The 23,236-nt window shown below is 38.8% G+C and overlaps 1 protein-coding gene across 4 annotated transcripts in view; it reads left to right on the plus strand.

Annotated features, from left to right (window-relative positions):
• The first annotated feature begins 2,600 nt into the window (after nt 1-2,600).
• The window catches only part of GRM5 (glutamate receptor, metabotropic 5), a 254,953-nt gene continuing 234,317 nt past the window's right edge, over nt 2,601-23,236 (plus strand). For 3 of the 4 annotated variants that reach the window (NM_204138.2, NM_001397865.1, NM_001397866.1), the window contains exons 1-2: nt 3,819-4,166; nt 11,840-12,717. In NM_204138.2, the coding sequence (NP_989469.2) occupies nt 12,039-12,717 (679 nt within the window). In that variant the 5' untranslated portion in view covers nt 3,819-4,166; nt 11,840-12,038. Of the gene's footprint in view, nt 2,658-3,168; nt 3,669-3,818; nt 4,167-11,839; nt 12,718-23,236 lie in introns of those variants that run through there. The other variant, XM_015279791.4, reaches the window with a different exon arrangement.

Below are 23,236 nucleotides of genomic sequence, written 5' to 3' on the forward strand. Positions count from 1 at the left end.
ACTTTCTTAAGAAGAAAGAATAACTGTCTTGATTTGAATAATGTAAGGTAGATTGTTCACCTTGCTCCATCTTTTCCACCTTTTCTAGTAGACAGTATTGTTGTCTTGATTAGAATATATATATATATATAAACACATCATTTCATATTATCATTATTATTATTGTTGTTGTTAATCTTATCATTACTGAGCTAGTTTTACAGACTGATTTGTAAAAAAAACAGGAACCTAGCTCATCTTGGCCAATACAGTAACACCGTCTTGTCCACACTGTGTCTTTGATCACGCCATCAGCATCCCACAGGTTTATTAATTCTGGAACTGAGGAGAATCCAAATTAGTATTCCTTTAACCTCATTGTTTTCAGTCTAAGAGTGGCAGAGTGGTTATTATGTTCTTTGGAGGTACTGATTATACCTGGAGACTTCTTCATACTCCTTTTCCCCTGCAATTTGCTGTATTCACGAGCTCCTCAGATTGCAGACATTCAGAGCGTGTTCAGCCTTGCCCAATGTGTTACTGTCTATAGATGCTACTGCTGCAGAAATAATGAGTGTTACTAATAGTGCACTTAGAAAATGTTCTCATTATATCCCCTCATGCAGGTACTGAGATATTTATTTATTACTGATGATGTTGCAAATTGGTGCAAGAAGCCTTCATTTTATTCACTTTTAAAACAGTATCAAAACAAGAAGGGATATTTTCTGGTAGGGGAAATATAATCTACCATCAGTGGAAAAGACACTGACTACTTTTATGGGTTCTGTAAGATGGTTTGTAACAAAGAGAAGGAAGCAAAGGAAAAGAGCCTTTTTCATATCTGTATTTATAGGGCACCTGTTCAAAAGGTCAATGAGAGACATTAGGAATGTAAGTGCTATGGCCACCCTCATCCATTCTGCTTGCCTCTTTTAATCTTTGATCCAGCTGCTCCAAACATCTGGCACAGTGAACTCTGACTCTGTGCTCTGATTCATGGGAAATCCTTGGGGATGCGTGTGGGAGCTGCTTTGCATCCACTGTCACCGCATCCATACAAATCTGTGTGTTCTGCTTGTGTGGGGATCACCTGCTGTGGCCACCCACCATCATCCCAGCCAGCTGGGTGTTTCCACTGCCAGTGAGGTGCCTGCTTTCTGACTCTCAAAGTAACATACATAGACCCTGGGGGAGATAGAAAACTGCTGTGACAGCCCAGCAAAACAACTGCATCTCCCCTCTCCCCAGATCCTTCTGTTATTGCTTCCTTCCAAAGAGTGCTATGCACAGGAATATCACCTTGCCTTTGATCTCACTTTCCCCTTCTACAGAGACATCCCTCCCCTCCTTTTTCTGATCTGCGCCTTCTTTATATACATCAGTCCTTTATTTTTCTCTGTCTCCAATTTCCTGATATAATAATTTCACAGCCCATGCCATCGTTGGCAGGAAGGCAATGCTTGAGGGGCAAATGGGATGAAAAAGAAGGATGCTTCTTCGCTATCATTTCACCATGACTGTTGCAGGAGTGGGAAACCCCTGGTAACTAATGGGCTCTCTGTCATGTAACGTGTCTCCGTTTCTTTAAGAGGTAATGCAAAGGCCCTTGAAGCTGAGCTAGAACCACATGCATGCACGCTCACAGTGCCCTCTGCTTAACAACTGGCTGCTGCCAGGGCTTCAGGGGCTGCAGGAGCCAAAAGTGCTGGGGAAAGATACAAAGCAGGTGCTGGATGACAGGCTCCCAGCCAGGCCCAGGCTGGGACTGAAGGAGGATGTGAAGGAGAAAGTGGCCAGGCTCCACACCTGGTAAGCACATGTGGGATTCTTATCCTTCACCTCTAGGGATGAAAGGAGCAGTCAAGTTCGGAATCTGGTAATAGGGAGAGAGCAGTAGAAGGAACACAGGGGGATTAGGATTATGGATGGAACATTTGCAAGGCAATCTCTCTTTTTCTGCTCCCCAACAACTTTATCAAAGTTACCCCAGCTGGTCAGAGGCACAGGGGAGGACACAGTGCAGCTTCAATATATCAGCGCAGGCACCCCAGAGGACTGCATCAAATAGCAGCTGGGATTTGGGTCATTTGGTATTTTTTTATTTTTATTTTTCAAAAAGATAATATTTTAAGCAGCGACTCAAAGAGGGGGGAACCAGCAGGGAATGCCAAGCTGTGTTGCAGCGACAGAGAATGGCTGTTAATTCCCGAAAATGGATGCATGAGCTAATCCTCCCCTGCAAATACAGCCTCATAAATGGTCGGACCCAACAGCCTCTTAAATGCCAGATCAGCTCTTACTTAAATGGCATTTTGCTTGATTATTTATTAATTTTATTTATTTATTTATTTACTAAGAATAGCTTTGAATTAAGAAGGGACCCCTGTCCAGGACTGTGTTGGTGATGGTTTGTCACTGTTTGCTCTTGCTCTTGATGAAGCACCAGTGTTGGCAGGTGTTGAGTTCATCAGGGCTTAGACTACCCAGGGTCCCTGTCACACTTGTATCCACACCCCCACATCGCACAATCTTGTGCCGGAGGCCCCTGCCCACCCCGTGTGGGACATCTGAATGTGAATGGGAGCAGGAGCTGAGATGTACTGGGCTCATATGTGAGAGGGAGGAGAAAGGGAGGGAGGAAGCTTTGTGAGGATGCAGGGATGCTGGAAGAGAAGGTAAATCCTTGGCTGGCTCTGGGAGGGAAGGGTTAACCGAGGGAAGGTGCATGTGTGGGGGACTCATAACTAACAGCGGAGAGCTTTACTATGTTTTTTCTTATTGGGAAGGTGGGGAAGCAAAAGAGACAGAGAACTGTGGTTGGGGGCAGAAGGTAGGCAAGGAGGAAACATGCCTGTAGGTCTGCCAGAACGATCTGGGGATGCTGGTGGGGAACAGTAATGCTGTGGGGCCAGGAAGTCCAGAAGGTGCTGAGGAGAAGGGACTGGGTGGCTAGGGGGTCGCTGCATGTGGCACAGAGGGGCAGATCCCGCGGAGGAGCTGTCTCAAAGGAGCCCCGGCTGCCTTTGTCTGGGCACTGCTCCTTCTGCCCTGCAGCGAAGGCAAGAAGCGAGGGATGGAAAGAGCAGTTTGCCCTTCCTACGGCCAGCAGTCATTTGTGCTTGATAGCGATGCGTGTATGTGTGGGGAGGGGTCGCGACTCTCGCATCCCTTTTTTCCCCTTACCAGGAAGAGCCCGGAGCTGGCAGGCTGCTTGGTTTGCTAGGGGAGGGAGTGCCACTTGGTGGCACTAAAAAGTTGCGCTGAAGCCTGGCGATCTCCCTGCGAGCCCCCTGCCCCCTCCGGCCCCCGGACCACAGGTGCTGCTCAGCTTTCGGGGAGGATGATGTGAAACTTTGGCGTAGCGAAATCGCTAAAATCCCGTCGGGTCCGCAAGGGTAAACTCTTTCCCGCCTCTTTGTTTAAAACAGACCCTCCTGAAGAAGGCATCGCTTTTTTTTTTTTTTTTCCTTTTTTTTTTTTTTTTTTCGGGTGATGATGTTCTGAGCCCAGCGCCGCTTCCCTGCTTGCTGGAAAGGGGCGGTGCGGGCGGGAGGTGTCCCCTTCATAGGGCGACTTCACAACCTTACGAGCACCTGGAGAGAGGGCAAAAGGCAGAATTAACCCCTGGGAAAGGCAGAGGGGTTGGAGCCTTGTAACCGTGAGGAGGGGCTGAGGTGTTTAAGCAGGTGGGTCAAACTGCAGACAGTATTTAGGAAGACCAAGGTGGCAGAGAGCAGAGACCCATCTGTCGTCTCATTGTTTGTTTATTCCTCCTCCTCACGGCTTTCGCTCCCCCCTCCTCCCCCTTAAATCTAGGGACCATTCACGCCTCTTACAAATGAGACTTGGGCGATGCTGATAGAACAGCGTGTTGCATGGCGTGTGCTTGTGTGCATGCAGGCGCGGGGGTAAGATCCTCAATTCTCAGCGTTTGCCTGTGATCAGAAGAAAACAGGATATGCCCATAGCTGGAGGAGTGACAATGCGAGCCGAGCGGGTCTCACCTGCTGGTGATCTTTGCAGAGGCATTTGAGGATTATTCAGCTCAAGAAGGTCTGTGTGAGGAATGCTATCTCTGCCGTGCTGAAAATAGGAGGTGCCTACCCCTACTGGTCTTGATTGCTGCCACTGAAAGGACTGTTTTACCGCCACCGGAGGAAGAAGAGATTGCTGCCACCGATAAGGTAATGCTGAGGAGTGGGAGAAGGAATTTATGAGCCCCTGACCACGGTCAGAAAGCATGTGAATACAGGAGGAACTCCTTCCTTTCCCTCCCCCCTGTCTGCTCTCACTCCGTGCCCTGCTTGCTGGAGGACAAGCATGGCTACAGGGGGGCAAGCAAGACTGTGGGGCACACCTCGGGGCTGCTGGGACATCGCGGGTTGGGCATTAAAAGGCAATGGGCACTGACCCCTCCCCAGGAGCGGGCTATATGTAGGGCAGAAGGCGATTCAGGTACTGCAATACCTGGGCTTGTTGGTGTGTGTGATATTGCCCTACTATTCACTGGTAATGATTTGCCTTGCCAGAAAGAAAGAATAGAAATGGAATGAATTTATTTTCCAGATACAGCAAGGCTTAGCTCAGCCATAGACTTTTCTGTGTGACCTTGGGACAAATCACTTTGTCTCTGATTGGCAACTCCCTTCTGTTCCTTATTTAATAACTGAAGCGAATGTCTCTGCATGTTAAAACGATTCATTAAGGATTGAGAGGGACTGTGATACCTCTTGGGAGACAGATACCTATGAACAAGTGTGCACGCACACATATACGCGTGCATGCACAACCACATAGTTGAGCAGCGCAGGTAGCTATTCTGGGAGTTAACCTTGTCCAATAGTTTCCTCTATAAGCCGTCTCTATGTATCTAATTTATCTGTAAGAAAAAGCAGTCCTTAAGATAACTGTGACCACTGTGTCATTTAGATAGATACATTTATTTATATAGCCACTGGTTGATTTTTAGATTATTTTTCCCCCTTCGCTAAAACCAGCCCGCGAGGTAGCCGCCGGTGGAAGGCGATGTTCAGCACCATGGGCAGCGCCGGCAGCTCCGTGTCCGCACACTGGCGCTCCATCTCTCCCGTAGTGCCACTTCCATTCCTCCTCCTCCACAAGAAGGGCTTTCTGGTGGGGATGTGTGGCGGTGCGAATGGTTGTTTCTTCTAGCCCTGAGGACGTAGCGGGAGGACCATCTCGATAGCAAAGTGGCAGAGGACTGTCTTGAAAATACATTGCTTTAAGCAGTCCTCAAACGGGAAAGTGTATAAAAGAGTTAACTGCCAGTTGTTTTTTTTTTTTTTAATTATTATTCTCTGTGACTTTAATATTATTACTGTATTCCTAAACATTTCTGTCATATATTAATATTTTATGCATTTTCAAAGATTTTAACTACATGCTTGTATTTATATAATTAGGGATGCCAGTACTAATCATTATTTCAGATGATCAGAAAATATTACTTGGGTCTCTATATAGCTTCTTTGTCATTTTATTTGTGATTTTTTTCTTTGATATAGTGGTAGTACAGGAATGTCACTTCAAAGCTACTCTTGTTGTGACTGACTAGAAGATGATATTTTGGAATTGGTATTGCTTTTGTTTGATTACTTCCTACAAATCATACAGTTTTGCTAACTAATAAAATGTCCAGCATTACAGCTGAAATCACAGCAGAGCTGTTAGTTTCTGCATCATGTGGTATAATAGGGTTTTGGTAATGGCGGTAATAAGTAGTATTTAGCAGAATTGCAGGAATCACTGCAAGTTTTGCTGTAATGTTAAGCACCTACACATCGAAACAAAAAATGTTTCATTAACCAGAAAGTGTGTTGGGGGTGGTGAGAGTATGGGGAAAAACTTCCTGGATTGCTAAGGAACTTGCTGATAATTCTAGTATTCTATGTTTATTATCTGTGAAGACACTCATGAGATCAGCCCACTAGTCTGTTATTTTCAGTGGCTATTTAGACCAAATGATTAGAATTCATCTGTGCTGCTTAGTTTACTTCTAAGTAGAACTGCTGGAAATTGTTTCACAGTGTCTCCTCTTTAAAAGATTGTTTGCTTTGTCAAAGTGCTTGTTCCAATGCCCACTGGAATTCAGAGAAGCAATTTATTTATTTTTATTATTAGTGAATGGAAAAGTTAAATGGCAGTAGAAATCTCAAGACATGCCTGTGTGCTCATGATCATGTTTTGCAACTAAAGAGCATTTGAGTGCATCAGATTTTTGTGTGACCAAATAAACGACCTCCAAGTAGGTGCATGGGACCTCCTGCAACATGAGCCTCTCTATAGCATTGGGAAGAAGATTGCCGGAATAGAATGAACCCAATGTTTTGTGTTTGCAACGGTAATAGCCAGCAGTACTGAGCAAATTCTTAGCATCCTACAAACTTCAGTGTACACTTTTTGCTCATATCGCTCCCTGTTGAGAAGAGCTGAGAACTCTCTCTTCTTATGTAATGACTTTTCTAAAGCAGTTCCGTCCTCTTGCCTTTTAAAGATCTTCACTGCAAGTATGAGGAAAAATGATAGGATGTAACCTGGGCCAGTAATTCAGTTTCTGCTTTTTTTTTTTTTTTTTTTTTTTTTTTTTTTTTGTGTGTGTGTGTGTGTGTGTGTGTGTGGTTTGTTGTTGTTTTTTTTTTCTCTCATGATGGAACCTGGGTTAGTTCCTTGGCATGTATTGATCTGATTCATTTCTATATTTATATTGACATTTATTATCAGACATCTGAAGACACAGAATTAATTGCAGTATGTGCTGTAAATGAATACCTGGAAAGCATTTCCTTGGCAGATACATGGCTGTAAGCTATACGTCCATAGTCTATAAATATAATTTGTGTCTACAAATCAGTGGGTTTAGAGCATAATTTTTATGATTTCTCTAATCAGGAAAATCCTATAAAGAGACGTTAAATTCAGATGAATTTTTACAGATGATTGACCAGCAGCATTCTTCATGTATTTATCACTGAGTATATTTCTAAGTGTTTTCCCCCATTGGACCCTGAGTTCTCACTACACTGAAGCACTGTGGTTCAGTAATCTGGCATTTTATTTTTATTATTTTAATCTGCCAATAGAAACGATGAACTAAGAGGCTGTAAGCTTGCAGAGCTCTTATCATTTAAAAATAAATAAAATAAAAGAACAAAAGTAATTATCTTTCGTGTTTGTTTTTTGTTTTTTTTCCTGATACCCTGATACAAAATAGATTAAATCGAAATCTTCCCTTTGCTGATTTTGTGTTTTACCTATAGAAGCTACACAGCCAGAATTCAGATTGTGGAAACGACTCCTTCATTCTGGAGTCGCTAGTGGGCGCTGTCATAATAATGTAAGTCACAGGATGAGAGGCTCTCCCTCTATAGATTTCAACAGTTAACACCTGCTGTGGTAGAAGAAAAGTCAGTTGTCCTCCATGTATAAACGCTCAGCCATGTACACAGTGCAAAATCATCCCTCTGTGAACTGCTGTGGGATTTGTGATCTAATTAATTCAGTTATGTATGAGGGCTCTTTGTTTTGGTCTGCACCGACAGTAATTATAGATGAACTTGCATTTCAGGTTAAAATAAATCATTTCAAGAGTTGTGTGATGTTTCATGGAATATTACAGATGCTCATTTTCTACTCGGTTAAACCTCAACATGAAGTACTTGGAACTCTGCCCTAAAGAAACAGCTGAGAATTTCTCCTAGCAGAGAATGGCATAAAGTTTTTACTATCGGAGAAAGCAAAGGTTACAGGAAATTGTTGAGTGCTTCATCATGTCTTCACCTGGGTAGCCCATAAGAGTTTGACTAGAGCAAGGCTGAATGAAGAACAGATAGGCAGAATCATCTTTTCACCTTATTATTTCTGCAATTGTTCTGAGTGCAGCAAAGGACTGAAACCCAAGTGCCTGTCATCTGTTGTTATTGCAGGGGACTTCAGAATTAATTTATAGTTAGATCCATAGCTGGAATAAGCTAAGAACTTTGATACACCAGTAATTAAGTGCCTGATTTCATTTTGTCTGTGTTGCAGTAAATTAGTAGTAACTATCTTGCTGCTAAAGAAATTGAAGTGTGGAAAGTAAATTTGACCCTAAGTGCTGTGCATATGGATTTGCTTGTCCATCAACAAAAACAAGTAAATGCAGATAAATTATTAATTGGGAAATTATTTCTACTACTTTATATATGTGTTCGAGGGTTTACCGTCTATGATGGTATTGATAACTCTGTTCTCAATTTGAAAGCGTGTGAAACTCCCTTTAAGGTTACCCCTAATAGTTAACACAGGAATTATATTTAAGCTCGTAAAATTTTGCTTAATTTTATTTTAGTAATCATATTGCTTATACTAATAAGCTTCCTGTATGAGGAAAGAATAAAAATCAAAATAACTTTTATAAGATTCTTTGGGGATATGATAGCAGTAAAACTGTATATTTGAACAGTTCCCTTGGCCATCTTTTCAGGGAAGAATGGAGGAATTCTCCAGGAAATGTAATTAGTGTGCTTAGTCTATCAGCTCTCTGCTCAGCCATCTTTTAGCCTAGAATGTGATCTGCTGCCTAACTACCCTCAAGGCATCTTTGAATGGCATATCCAGTCATGGAAGGATGATAGGAAATGGGCATGAACTGAAATGTAAGAACTTCCATTTAAACATAAGAAAACAACCTTCTTAGTGCAGTCAAACATTAGCTGCACAGAAAGATTGTGGTGCCTCCATCCATGGAGTTAGTCGAAACCTGACTGGATATGACCTGCTTTAGCTGAACTTGTTTTGGTTAGGGTAGATGGATCAGACAACCTCCAGAGGTTTCTTTCCACCTCAGTCTGTGATTTTTAGGACTGTCAGAGCAAGAGCAAGCCCACAGAAACAGATCTCTATTGTACATATGCAAATCCATAGTATTTAGCAGATTCACTTGCCCATGTCAGTATAAATTCCAGGTTGTTTTGCTGCATTGTGAAAGCCCACAGAAGGCATTCACTTCAGATGCTTTGGAGTTCTAAACCTAATACTACATAAATGAAGCGGGTTTTTTTGGTGCAGTTAGTAACAACATTGAAAGTCCCAAGTAAATTGACTTCCACTGTAGTAGAGCAGAACATGTGAAGACTGATCATTAATTCTGGAACAATTTCACTTGACATCTGGCCCCTTCTTCCCCTTGGATACCATGGTGTAGGAGGATTTGATTGGTTTGATAACTTGGTATTGGGCACTTAGTTGTGCTTATCTGCTATTACTGTTGAACTAGAAGTATAAAGGAGACCATCAGCTTTACTTCATTATTTACCCTGCAAGTTATATAGATAAATACAACTGTAGACAAAGAAGAACAAACAGCTATTCTTTGGAGTGAAGAAGATAAAGATGTTGTTGCTACCTTCTCTTTCCCATATATCCTGTATGGAAATCGTTTAATCTATAGACTTAAGGCGTGGACAGTGTCAATAAACCTGACCAGAAGCCTAGGCAATATATACTGTAGAATTAAAACAGTGAGTTAAGACTACATACTTTTTGTATCACAAGCTCATTTCAACCCCCCAGATTCTATTTGTGCATACGAAGCTGCATAAGCAACTAGGTTATAAAAAGACATCTAATTGCATATGCTGTAACAGTCTGAGGCAGGGCTAGCATTTAGTCTAGATATAGACAGGCTCTGTGCATGTAGACTTAGTATGTAGAGCTCAGAAAAATAAGCATCCACGCTTTTGAATAGCAGATTATTATTTCAGTTTAAACATTAACACATTAAAAATAATTAAAAGGTTTTTTTTTTTTTTTTAAGTGATAAAATGTTACATTGAGGTATAGAAATTTAATCATTGTGATACTGTACTGAGATATGCCTTGTCATTCATTCTTCAGGCTGTTTACAATTTAGACAAAATCATCTTCAGTGTCACAGAACAAACAACTGGAATGCATAAGCAGTAGTGATATTCTGTAATTAGAGACCAATTAACCTGAACTGAACTGCTGTTCTTCCGTAGTGGCAAGGGATTGCAGTATTGATAAGCCAACTCTTCACAAACCAATAAATAAATAAATAAATAGATAAATACAAAGTGTTGAAATGTTCTACAGTTGTCTGAACCCTATTTCATAATTATCACTTTCTTTACTAGAAATTAATATTACATGAACCTATTAATATTGCGATTCATATTACAAGACCATTTTTATTCAAAGTTTTATCTTTTTAAAGATTTGGATTTCATTTGGGAATACTCGCTGACACTACTGTAGGATTGCCTCTGTGTAAATACTTTACAATTTACAGAGGTCTAGGTAAAATAATAATTAAACAAGGCTAATCTAAAGCAGAAAAATGTTTTTAGATTTGGCTGAAGTCAGGAAGGTGTTCATTGTGACACTGCATTGAATGCTCTAGCAATGAGTGGTAAATCTAGGATTTAACACCTGCTGAATTCTGACACTGGAAGAAAGAGAGGTAGACTCTCCATTGCAAAGGATTTCTTTCACTTTGTAACATCTGAGTGCTGTCAGAGTTGTATCAATGGATTAGAAATTACTGATGGATCTGAAATGAATGGAAAGTCCTATATTCTTTTTTACTATATACATTCTTTATATAAATGTTATTATTTTATAAAAAGATTTATGTAAGTAAAACTGAAATCAGTCTCTGTCCTACAATTTTGCTTTTGTTTTGCTAATGAGACTGGGCATGTGTTTCACTAACTAGCTCAGCATCTTCCTTGATGTAAGAGTGTGTTTAACTTTCTTTGCTATCAGTGGATCAACTAGCAAGTGGACAAAACTACAGTTTAAGCACTATATTTAAAACCAGGAGCAGACTATTGTAAATGCACTGCTAGGTACAGAACATTTTCAAGTATGTTCTCAATTTCATTGACCACAGCCTAAGACATGAATCTTTTCTGATCCTTATTCTTTTTCTTTCCTTCTTTCCTTCTTTCCTTCTTTCCTTCTTTCCTTCTTTCTTTCCTTGATCCTTTTCCAGTGGTAAAACTGAGTGATGATTGCATTGCAGACTGTCTGAAAATGTAGCAGATCAAATACTTTAGGCATCAGTGCACCTATATAGTATCTGTGTTTTCTTCTTTCTAGTGAAGTCTGCATAGTTCCCTAAAGGGATTTGTTGAATTTCTTCTTAGTGATTTTTGATTTAAGTATGTTAAATGATGGAAAGATTTCACTCTGATGTTTTAGAATTGAGATGAATCTGTTACTCTTCTGCTGAAATGTTCATGCTTAAAATAAAAACAAATGTTATTAAATAGATCAATTTTCTTAATCTTAGCTTACTTTAAAGATCATTTGTTTCATGTTGTGGCTTACAAAAAAGAAACATTTTCAGACTGGAAAAGCCAGATTCTGCATTTCTTATCATATTTTAGGAATGGCTTCATTTATAAAAAAATTTTGCTAGTGCTGTACTTGATAACACAGTACTGAATGAGGTACATTAGCGTGACACAGACATTTGTGATATGGGAAACATCTGTAAGTAAAGAAGGTTGTTTTCAAAGATGTATTAGAAGTGGCAACATCTTTTTGTGGAAATTAATACTTGTCTGTATTTTGCATTTTTGAAAACATTTCCCAAAACGTTTTTAAAAGCATCCAAGAGAAAGACACTGATTTTTACCAGCAGAATTACAAGCCTAAGATTGCAAAACACTGAACTAGAACAAAACTTTCCAACTTGAATAGTGATAGAAAAAAGAGTGTAGAGGTGACAAGATATTACAGTCACTGACAGCAGAGCAACTTCAGTAAAGATTACAAAGCTGACTTTATTTCACATTTTAAATCTGTTTCTTTTATTTATTCATTTTTGAAGGTTATGAGGATTATGATCACATGTACAGCTCTGCACCACTGTCCACTTGGAGATGACGGTGACACCTTAGAGAATACATGCAAACGCCTGATTAACCAGCATTCTACTCTGTTTATCCAAAAGAATTGATAACTGCTTTTGACCAGCTCTCCATTTCGTTCAATCATGTTGTCTCTACCAGCCTAAACCATTTCCTAAAATGGTCCTTTTGCTGTTCCTTGCAATCCTGTTATTGAAGGAAGATGTCTGTGGGAACTTTGGGCTTTTGGTTTCTGCACAGGCCAATGAAAGAAGGGTGGTTGCACACATGCCTGGTGATATTATCATTGGAGCTCTGTTCTCTGTCCACCACCAACCAACAGTTGACAAAGTTCATGAGAGGAAGTGTGGAGAGGTAAGAGAGCAGTATGGCATTCAGAGAGTGGAGGCAATGCTACATACCCTTGATAGAATTAATTTGGACCCAACACTGTTGCCAAATATAACACTAGGATGTGAAATAAGGGACTCTTGCTGGCATTCTGCTGTGGCTCTGGAGCAAAGCATTGAGTTTATAAGGGACTCTCTTATTTCATCGGAAGAAGAGGAAGGGATGGTGCGATGTGTAGATGGATCTTCATCATCTTTCCACTCCAAGAAACCCATTGTTGGTGTCATTGGCCCTGGCTCTAGCTCAGTTGCTATCCAGGTCCAGAACTTGTTGCAGCTTTTCAATATACCTCAGATTGCTTATTCTGCCACAAGCATGGACTTAAGCGACAAAACTCTGTTCAAGTATTTTATGAGAGTTGTACCATCTGATGCACAGCAAGCACGGGCTATGGTGGACATTGTCAAGCGCTATAACTGGACCTATGTTTCTGCTGTACATACTGAAGGTAAGAGTCTATTTCTTCGCATATAAAGATGCCTATGAACCACTTTTTTGTAGTCAGTGAGCTAGATGATGACAATTTGATGGATTTTTTTTTGTCAGTCAATTGTCAGGTACATAGACTTTTACTTCACCTAACTTTGGTTTCACATTCTGTACCAAGCTGAGGTAGCATTGTGTTGATAACCACTGAAAACACTTTGAAATACAGAATTGTGTGAGCTACAGGGGAAATTGTAAATAAAAGTGCTTACTTTTTTAACCTTAATTAATTAAGTAATTAATTTTACTTCAATCATTCAGTATATTTATATGGAATAATAATTCTGACTATATTGATATCAGTGGGTAATGAGACAGTGCTTGGTCCTTCTAGTGCTGAAGAGAGCCAAACCATCGTTTGAAACAGTAGCTAAACCAATGACTACTACTTGAGCCACAGAGGCATGTCTACTAAAAGAGCTGTGCTTCTGGCTAATATCTGAATGTAATTTGTCTCAGATCCTTGAGATCAATACAGTTTCTGTCCATTTTATAGTACTCCGTGGAGTATTGCGGCCATTCCTTGCTCTGTGTCTAGCCATTGGAATTAGAAGTGAGCAAAAGATTTCTCCTTGCATCTTCTTCACACACCATCAGGTGTCCAGAAAATCAGAACAATGTGCTGCATTGTTTTCTCTCTTTATTAATTTCAGCTAGGGCTTAATTTCTTTTTTTTTTGCCTAGCACTCAGAAGAGTATGATTAAAAGGGAATACTATGGAAAAGATTACATGAATTCTTTATTCCTTGTGGTTGAGTGGTTTTGTCTCGCTGTGAATGACTAGAATTTCATACTGTCTAAAGAGAAGGTTTCACTGGTCCCTGTTTAATGGCACCACAGTGCGATATGTTTTCTGGAATTAGCTTCAGTGATGAATTTTAGGGTCTCACCTCTGTTCTGACAGGTTTAGAATATGATCTGGGGAAAAAAAAAAAAAAAAGCTTTATTAAGAGATTGAGAGCTGGTGACAGCGTTGCTGAACAGCAGCAGATGCTGCTGGCTTTATTACAACCAATAGAAAGCAGATTGTCCTTCCCACACACAGAGTATGCTTCTCTGGCAGAATTTATACTATTCAAAGCCCTTTTTGGTGGAATGCTGGTTGAATGCAAGTATGTAGAAATTATTATACTCCTACAGATACGTAGGGAGCTCATTCTGCAGTGTTAAAAAAAATGCAATTTAGAACTTAGATGAAGATTGTTGTAATCATGATTCCACCACGATAATGAAGATTGGTAAATAACTTCAGTTTATTTTCTGGGGATGCATGAGTATATTAGCAGTTTAAATAATAATGTATAAATCACCCAATGTCATATCATGTAGTGAAACTACTCTGTGCCTGCTGATGCCTTTGGCATGGTTTGGTGTGCAGCCTTTCCTCTACAAATGTGTATGCATAATATCACAGTAAAAAATGATGCCAGTGATGCATTGAATTAGTTTGAGACTGTATATCCTGACTACTTTTGAGAACTTGTACAGTTTTTGCTTTGAATGATTTTTACACTTCTGCTTATTAAGCAGGGATGCTTACATGGGGAATTGTCAAGCTTTTGTCGAGGTCTGAGTGCATAGAGTGAAAATACTCACTTTTGCCACTTCCTGTGGATACTCTTCTTGGAGCAGATGGTAACATATGGCATGTTAACCTCATGGCAGAGTTACCTTGTTCTGTGCATTGAAAAGGGAATAGACACACAGGGATTAAAGATGGAGGTGGCTGCTGCAGACAAGATGAGTGTGAAGAAGATCTGATGAATGACATTACTTCAGTAAGATGTGCCTACTTCTACCCATATTTAAGTGGACAAGATAGGTGGTACAGTTAATACCTGAGGCCTCATATAGTTCATGCCATATTTACAGCAGTATAACTCTGGACTTCGGTGAACAAATATTAACTTTGAGTTACAGGAATCTGATACTCTATTTGCATGGTCTGGTCATGATGGTGAGTACAATCTGCAGTCAGATAGCATCATACAGATGTTTTGTAACAGTAGAACAGATGGTATGTATAATGGGATAAACAAATACAAGCTAATGAAGATAATTCTCTGTACTTCTCTGAAAGTTGATGTTCTGGGCACTTTTTAAATGTTATGGCAGATGTTGTCCCTTCCAGGAACAGGAAGATTATTAAAAAAAAAAAAGTCACCATAAAAAAAAAAAAATACTATGCTGAAGTAAGGAAATTCAGTAAACAAGAAAAAGAGATATTAATAATATGGATTACTTTAAGTTTTGAATTATTTTCCTTTCAATAGAGTAACTGTTAGAAACATTCTGAATAGTGCCTCTATACTCAGTGCCCTATGTTCACGTTCACTAATTCAAAACAGAAAAAAAAAAAAAGATTCCTGTCATGGTTTTTTTTTGTCTGTTTGTTTGTTTGTTTGTTTTTCCTACTTAAGATCTTGCCCTCCCATTTACACTGGAATTTAATTCAGTACCTCCAGTAATTCTGGTATTCTACATTCAATATCTTTAGCAAATCTTTCTGCTGTAGCCAGATTACTCCAACATAAGATTTCTGGTTTCTGGGAAGGATGCCCATCCCTGAGATATGCAAGGTCAGGCTGGATGGGGTGCTGGGCACCTGATGGAGCTGTAGATGTCCCTGTTCATTGCAGGGGATTTGAACTGGATGGCCTTTAAGGGTCCTTTTCAACTCAAACAGTTCAATGATTCTGTGGTTTCCAAGGATAGGGAGGGTCCTAACATTCAAAGCTAGACTGGGAAAGAAGAAAAAGACAAAAATTCTTGGTTATTTCATTGCTTTGGTAGTTCCATCAGCAGATAAAATTATAGGTCTCTTCTTGGTCTAGTGTAAGAAATGCCTGGGAATAATTTTATCACAAAAATCTTTCTGTTTGCATGTTTTCTTCTGTACTTACCAATCACACTAAATGAGTTGGATTAAAATTTTGGGAGGTTGAGCAGAAAATGTTCTTAAGTATTAATATCAATTCTTCACATTTAAAATGTGCAAATATTTTGAGGGGTGTTAGTAGGCTTTGCTCCTCTGAAATTTACCTTTATGGTTTAATCAGGTGATGCCTCCAGTTGTGCAAGTAGCCACTAACAATAATGTTTTTTCCTACTAATGGGAAGGTGGCAAACATTATATTCAGTGGATTACTAATAATTTTAAGGAGGAAGTCTTTTCAATCTAATTAACAAGAAATGTGAGTAACAAATGACGGATATTTGTCATAAAACAACAGTCCTCTTCTCTTACATGTGTAAATATAACATTGTATTTTACATAAGCCAGTCAGAAATCTTCACAAGTCTTGGATAGTTCCAGATTGTAACTCCTGATGCTTAGCTCTATCAGAATGATATGACTCAGAAACGTTAGTTCTATCAACCTAGTTTCCAACTCTTCCTTGCTTTTAATGATTTGTGGAGCTCTACTCTGAACCAGCCTGGCTTTGAAGTAAATCTCCTTCACTCATCATCAGCACACTTTTTTTGAAAAGCCACGTCACTTATAGAATCCTACTTATGTTGTGGCTCGATGAACATGTGTTAACACTGTGGATCAGGGGAGCGGGAGTGAGCAGTACAGGAGGGAAAATATGATTGGAAACTCCTTGTGCTGCAATCTATCCCTTAAAGCCTGAAGCAAGTTTATTTTACCTTAGAGTTTGCTGTAACATGTAGGGTGTGCCAGAGACCATTTGATTTGTTGTTTCCATGTTGATCTAATCCTCTCAGCTGACTTCATTGTTTGCTGTTCTTTTCCACCACTGTAACAGAAAGAGGGTTTAGAACAACTTTTCTTAAAACAACTTTCACCGCTTAAGCCAACTTTGCTGATAGACATTAATTGATAGTGCTGCCAAGATTCTCTCATCCTCTCTTATGCATCTCTCTAAGGCAAAGCAGCTCAGCAGAGATTAGCCCCACAGCTTTGCCCCCAGTTTTTCAAAGTATATGATGGATCCTTCTTAGCTTTATCTGCTGTCTACATCTGAGGAGATTAATACTTGGGCAGGAGAGTCCCATGTCTGGATTTTGGGTGACCATGTCTCATATGCAGATGATCCATGAAGCGCAAGTATCCAAGAGTTTTGCCTCAGCCTTTCCTTACTTCACCATTTCTAACCACAACAAAGTGGAAAGGGCTGGGGAAATTGGGGAGAATCTGGCTGCCTGCCACAAGAGATGAAGGACTCTTCACCTCATTTCACATATGAAAGCATTCTCTGGTCTTTCCCTATGACCCAGAGATCAGAGAAAAAATGTGTGTAATTTTCTTCACCATCACTGAGGTGAGAAGGCTTCGTTAAAGTTCTATGTTAAAGTTCTCTCACACTGACTACAGTGACATTGGGATCAGGCTTTCTTAGACAGAAACAAAGTCAGTCCCTGTAAGTCTCTGCATAAAATTTGCCTGGGGCTAAATGAATTAATAATATGAAAGACATTTTTCATTTTCAATGCTATTGGAAACCATTTGTTTTGCCTCCCTGAATGAAGTGAAGAGGTTATATATGCTGTCAAAATACAAACTCACAAAAGTACAAATTTATTGAGGGTGGCAAGAGATAAATTTCAATTCATTATGTAAAAGGCGTGATTTACTTCTGAACACAGCCTGAAGAAGAAAACTACTCTGTTAACATTTTCTTTACAGAGCTCTACAGGCAAGCATGGGCTCAAACTCATCCTCAAAGTACTTTATTTATAATAACACTTTCCTCCATTTAAATTCATCATAAAAGCTTATACAGAGGTGATTCACCTTCATTTTCTTAGGACATACCCTAGCAAGTGTAACAGAAAAAGAACTCTTATATGTGCACATAAGTGTTAATTTACAAAATTACTTTTGTATTTGTTCAAACATGCTTGATTACAAGACTATTTTTGCCTACGTCCTTTGCAACCAGGTAAAGAGCAAAATGAAATTAGTCAGAGTCTGTGGGAATAAGATGAAATGAACGAAGGAACTGCAATAAGTGTACCTTAAACCTGCTGCTTGGAGTAAATTTTGTTTATATGACGCAGTGAAGACTTTCCTTCAGAATCCACATTTTTTCTTCTTCAGATACAAAATATTGTGTTCTGAAACTCTCTTTGCTTTTCACACAGTAGTGTAATTAAAAATTAGATTCATTGAATTTTTAAACATGAATGATAATTCTCATGTTCTATTTACATAAACCACACAGAAATTAAGCACACGCACACACAAAATATTGCTATTCCATGCAAATATTTTCAAATTCAATGAAAATGTATTTCTGAATACCTAATTTTAGAAATAGAAGAATCACTGGTCTAAAGACGGGAGAATGTTTTACTTTGTCAGTGTTTCATATCTGCCCATGGGCAAATGAATTACTTGTGGTTTTTTTTTTTTTTTTTGTTATAATAATTTTTGAAATTAGTTTTATTTTATACAAATTTATTTTGTTTATGAAAGAATATGTTCCATACACTTGAAGAACAGATATTCCACAGGAAAAAGCTCACTACGTTTCAGAAGCAATAAGAATTAAAAGCCAAAATGATAACATTTTTAGTGAATTGAAGCAATACCAAAAGTCATAGGTCAGTTAAACTGTTTTTCTTGTGGCTTGGTAGTGCAGGATTTAAGTCAATGTTGCTTCAAAATCAGAACGTTTCCATGTAATTAGGATCGTCTATCAATATATGGAGGACCACTTCATTTACTTTCAATATTTAACTTGCAATTTCTCTGAAGACAAAAGGCCTACTCTGGATCCTTTTCAGACTTCTCCAAGGCCATTCTGGCTAGCTGATTTCTGAAACATTTGAAACAAGGAGACAGTGATCTTGGAGATAAACCAAATATTGTAAGCTTTGCTTTAATTTAATTTGGAAGCCAGTGTATGGAAGATAACATTGCATCCATCTTAGTAAAATGTGATTGCCGCCTCTGGTGATGTGGAAGCATACCATGCTGTAACGCATAGTGATATAAATATACATATTGTGCATATGTACATTAAAATAGTGATTGGGAACGTTATTAACAAAGCAGTTACAGTCTACCTTGGCAGCAGATTTTTGAGACAATGCGTTTCATAAATCGCACCCTTGTTTTTAAATAACATGATTTAGCTCATCATTCTAAATATGCTGACTGGAGAAAACTGCAGTGAAGATTCCCTCTAATGGATGGCTTTTATTTATTTATATATAGTTATTTCTTTTTAATACAACTGTCTGGCAGCATTTGTGACTGGCCTGATACATGACCCAGGCGATGTTTGCAAAAACCTCCATGTAATATCAAATATATTGTTAAAAGGTAGACAAATTATGTATTTGGGATGGCTATTGCTAGAAGCCCAGTCTATACTAGACAAGTTACGAAGGTAATAATAGGACTGCCTGGTGAACTTGCTCATTTGGCCTACAGCCAAAATGTAACTTAACTGCTGAGAAGAGTGGAAATATGTGGAAAAATATCTATTCTTCAGTCTGTTCTGATCTAGTCAAATGTTTCTTACCTGCCATCACCTAAGATTTGACTTTTTTAAAAAAACTTTTTTTTCCCTGAGGTAGATTTCTACTAAATTCCTGGGTGATATTAGAAGCACAAAGAGGAAAATTTCCTTAGTAATGCAAATAGAGGTATTACCAAAAGGAAAGTGTAAAACTTTAGTAAGAGAACTCTGATTAGGATTTATGAAATTACTTCATGTCCATGCTAAAATATTTATGAACAAGATAGTTACAGCAGGTGAACCAGTTGTCCAGTTTTGATACTCTAAAGTGCGTACAGATTTAAGCAACTGTATGTATTAGTACATATAACCATAGTTAGTCTAGCACAGCAGAGACAGTTACTTTTGCCATATAAAATGTCAATAAATGACAACTAGTAGTTATTGATTAAGCTAAAACATACTGTTTACGAAGATACACACGATATTCACTTAAGGACTTCATCTGACAACAGTGCTCATTTCACTTTTTGGTGATCTCTTTGGACTGTGAATTATCCTTCCTGTCCAAAAGAAATAATTGTGCTGCTCCAACCAATAGCCTCTTGATTCTGATATGTTCTCAGATGGTCTCTTCCCAGTCTTTTTTCTAATCTTTCTTCTGGCTAAAACAAAGAACTTCAATTCCCGAGTCACTTCTGTAAAGTACTGTAGAGTAGTATTTTTCTTAACAGTAAGTTGTTCTTATAGATGGCTTTAAAAATCTTTCTAGCTTTGTCAAGATCCTTTTTAAAGAGTATCTACCACCTTTTTGCTCTTTTTATTAGTGGAATCATTACTTAGCTTGCAGTCCTGCAGAAGAGAATTTAGATCCACATAGAAGATGTTTATGCACACCTTATGAGCAAACCAGTGCATTTTTGGGCTATAAACATGTACATATATATATTTTTCCCTTTTACAGTTATATTCTTTTATTTTGTCATAGCCCAGCTTCTGCCCATCCGGCTTACTAGCTCACCTTCCTCAGTGTTATTTTTGTTTGTTTGCTCTTTTCCGGTTACTTCTCTCTACCTTTCCGGTTACTTCTCTCTACCCTCATGCTGTTTAACATTTCTCCTTCTTATCCCTCCTCAGTCAAAATAAGATTGTCAAACATTTCCATGTCGATAATTGTATGAATAGGATACAATGCAAAGATTTGGGGAAAAAAAAGCTGATTGAACCTTGGTTAAAATAAAGACATCAAAGTTGTGTACATTTTTTAAATTCATTTGGGGAATTCAGATTTAGTCCTGGTGTCTTCTAAAATTCACATTTTAAAATCCAAGTGCTCATGTAAAATTAGAATTCTAAGTAGATACATTCTTCAGCAGTTCTACATTTGTGGAGTATCATAGTTGTTGGATTTGTAGCTTTTTCATTTAGTTGAACACAGGACATTTTTTTTCATTTTCAGATGAAGTTTTTAATGGAAAGAAGGAGCTGAAATTCTTCCTCTGCATCACCTTCATATATTTCAACAGTCTTCATACCCAACTTAGTTATAAATTACATTGACGTAGGGTTACTAGCCAAAACATCTGTTGTACTTGAACAGCCTAAAACCATATCCCATCCATCTTTTTTCTACCAGGTTGCCTCAGAGACAACTTCTGTAAGCAAGAGAGGCAAGCAATCAAGGAGCATACTGACATATTCTTCAGGGTGTTTTCTGGCTCATAAAAAGTTATAGATAGCTGTGATCTAGGAGCTGCACTGAACAAGCAGAGTAGATGCATCCTGACATAATGAAGTGATTGCAATTATATTTAGGCACAGAAAAGAAGGAAAAGCAAGAAGCTTGAAAAGGGGTCTTATACCTTCTGCTGACAGAAGAGGAACAGTTAACGTCTGTTCTTTTCTCACTTCCATTCAGTCTTTGCTCTCTGGTGAGAATTTTGTGGGAGGACTCCAAAGAAGACCAGAGAAAAAAATCAGTATAAATAGGCAGAGGCTTCTCATTTGCTTTTATGAACGGAATAGAAGTTAAGAGTATATTTGTCAGGTAAGCAGTTCTCCCTTTTTATTTCTGTTTTACCTTTACCACACAAAAATATGTGATCCAAAACCTGCTCAAATCAACAGAAACTTTCCAATAGTTTACAGTATGTGCCCAAAATGAGAATGTATACCATCTTTCCAACGCAAACCTCTCATATTTCTCCTGCCATCTTTATATATATATATATATAATTTTATTTTATTTTATTTTATTTTATTTTATTTTATTTTATTTTATTTTATTTTATTTTATTTTATTTTATTTTTTCCCACACTGCTCTGGGCTGTGAAGAAACTAAGCTCACTGTCATAGATATGCAAAAGGCAGGCAATTTGTCTGACCTACTTCTTTCCATACAGGGAAAGCATGACAAGTAGCTCAAGTTTAGGGGTCTAAATAAATGCCTGCATCAGATTCTCTCTCATCCTCTTTTACTTTCACATTCTCTCTCTTTTGCTTTCACTTTCTTTCTCTTTTTCTCTCTCTCTTTGTCCCCTTCTCTCACATCTTTCCTTTGAAAGACCACTGTGCAGCACTGATTAGAAACTTCTTATTTAACACCTCCATACTTAATGAAATCAAAGAGGAATGCAGATCTTTTATGTCTCACTGGATACAAGGCTAAAGGCTTTGTTCACTCAGAAATTCTTTGGACGAACTGATTTTGACTGCTAATGTTTGCATCTAAAATACTCAAATCCAGAGGTATTTATGCAAAAGCATAAATGTCAGCATGCCTAAGTAGTTTAAAAAAAAGCATCTGGTAAAACATGAATTCAAGAATCTCAGATTTATGGATTTTGTATAAAAGTCTGATTTATTTGATGTCAAACACAGGCTGGAAATTCAGGTACTTTTGCTAAGCTATGTAAGATTCAACAAAAGATTGCAATCTTTATAGTTATAGCAACCTACTGATAAGCAGTTTTATTGAAAAAGTGAAGGTTACAAGACCTATGGACCTAACAATTTATCTTTTTCTCCTCTGTTTCCCATTTGGATGTTTCTTCAATTTTGTGACCTTCCTTACCCTCCCTCTCTCTTTGGCCTCTCGCCTGTTAACTAGAACTGTCTGAATCACTCAGGCTGACATTGTCCTTTTCTTTCTCTGCTCCCAGGCTGACTTTATTACAACTCTATGCATTATTCATGTATATTCAACGAACAGTTTATGCAGACAACTTCAGCTATGTGAGCTGTTCACAGGCTGCTCAGACAGGGCTAGAAGGTGCCTTCAGGCACAACTCTGCGGGAATAGTGATATGTAAACGGTGCTGACCCAGGAGGTGGTGTGCTGAGAAACCTCAGAGTCATGCATGGCTGTGTATGACCACGTCAGGCCAATACTGAAACTTCTCTGTCCACATAAGGTCGTATATGTGTCACTAAGCCAAGCAGTGACAAGAAGGACTACTGACTCCTCAGCTTTGTGATGTGAATTTGCCTTTGCTCCTTGGTTATTAAATGATTCAGTTGGTTGGAAGCATAATGTCACTTATTTCAGGTCCATTCAAATATTCTATTCAGGAGTGGCAATCAAAATAAAACACCAAAATTTATAACACTATAACATGTGACCAGTGTGTATTAGGTTTTGAATGCAGGACAATACAGTGGCTACTGGAGCAGAGAGTTTGAGCTGATTTATGTGGAAGTGAGAGATCTGTGTTCTCTTGGAGAACACATACGTACGTGACAAAATTGCAGACACTTTGTCAGTGCCACATGATGGAGACACTGGTTCAGATACTTCAGGGTTGCATGGGGTTGCACCATTTGTCATGCTCAAGGTGATCCATCCACTGGTAGGTAAAGTATGGGGCATGACACTGAGGAGATGACGACATCTGCAAGTTTTGGTGAACACTGACAAGATCTGAGCTATGATGGGTGTGCCTACAGCCCCTTCTGTGACTTGTTGTGGACATGCTTGCAGACATCTGCAAGTGGGCCTGTTCAATGACTTTATAATAGTTTGGTATTTTGTAGGATGAGAATTGGCA

The sequence above is a fragment of the Gallus gallus genome, chromosome 1 (assembly GCF_016699485.2).
Source record: "Gallus gallus isolate bGalGal1 chromosome 1, bGalGal1.mat.broiler.GRCg7b, whole genome shotgun sequence".
Taxonomy (NCBI): Eukaryota; Metazoa; Chordata; class Aves; order Galliformes; family Phasianidae; genus Gallus; species Gallus gallus.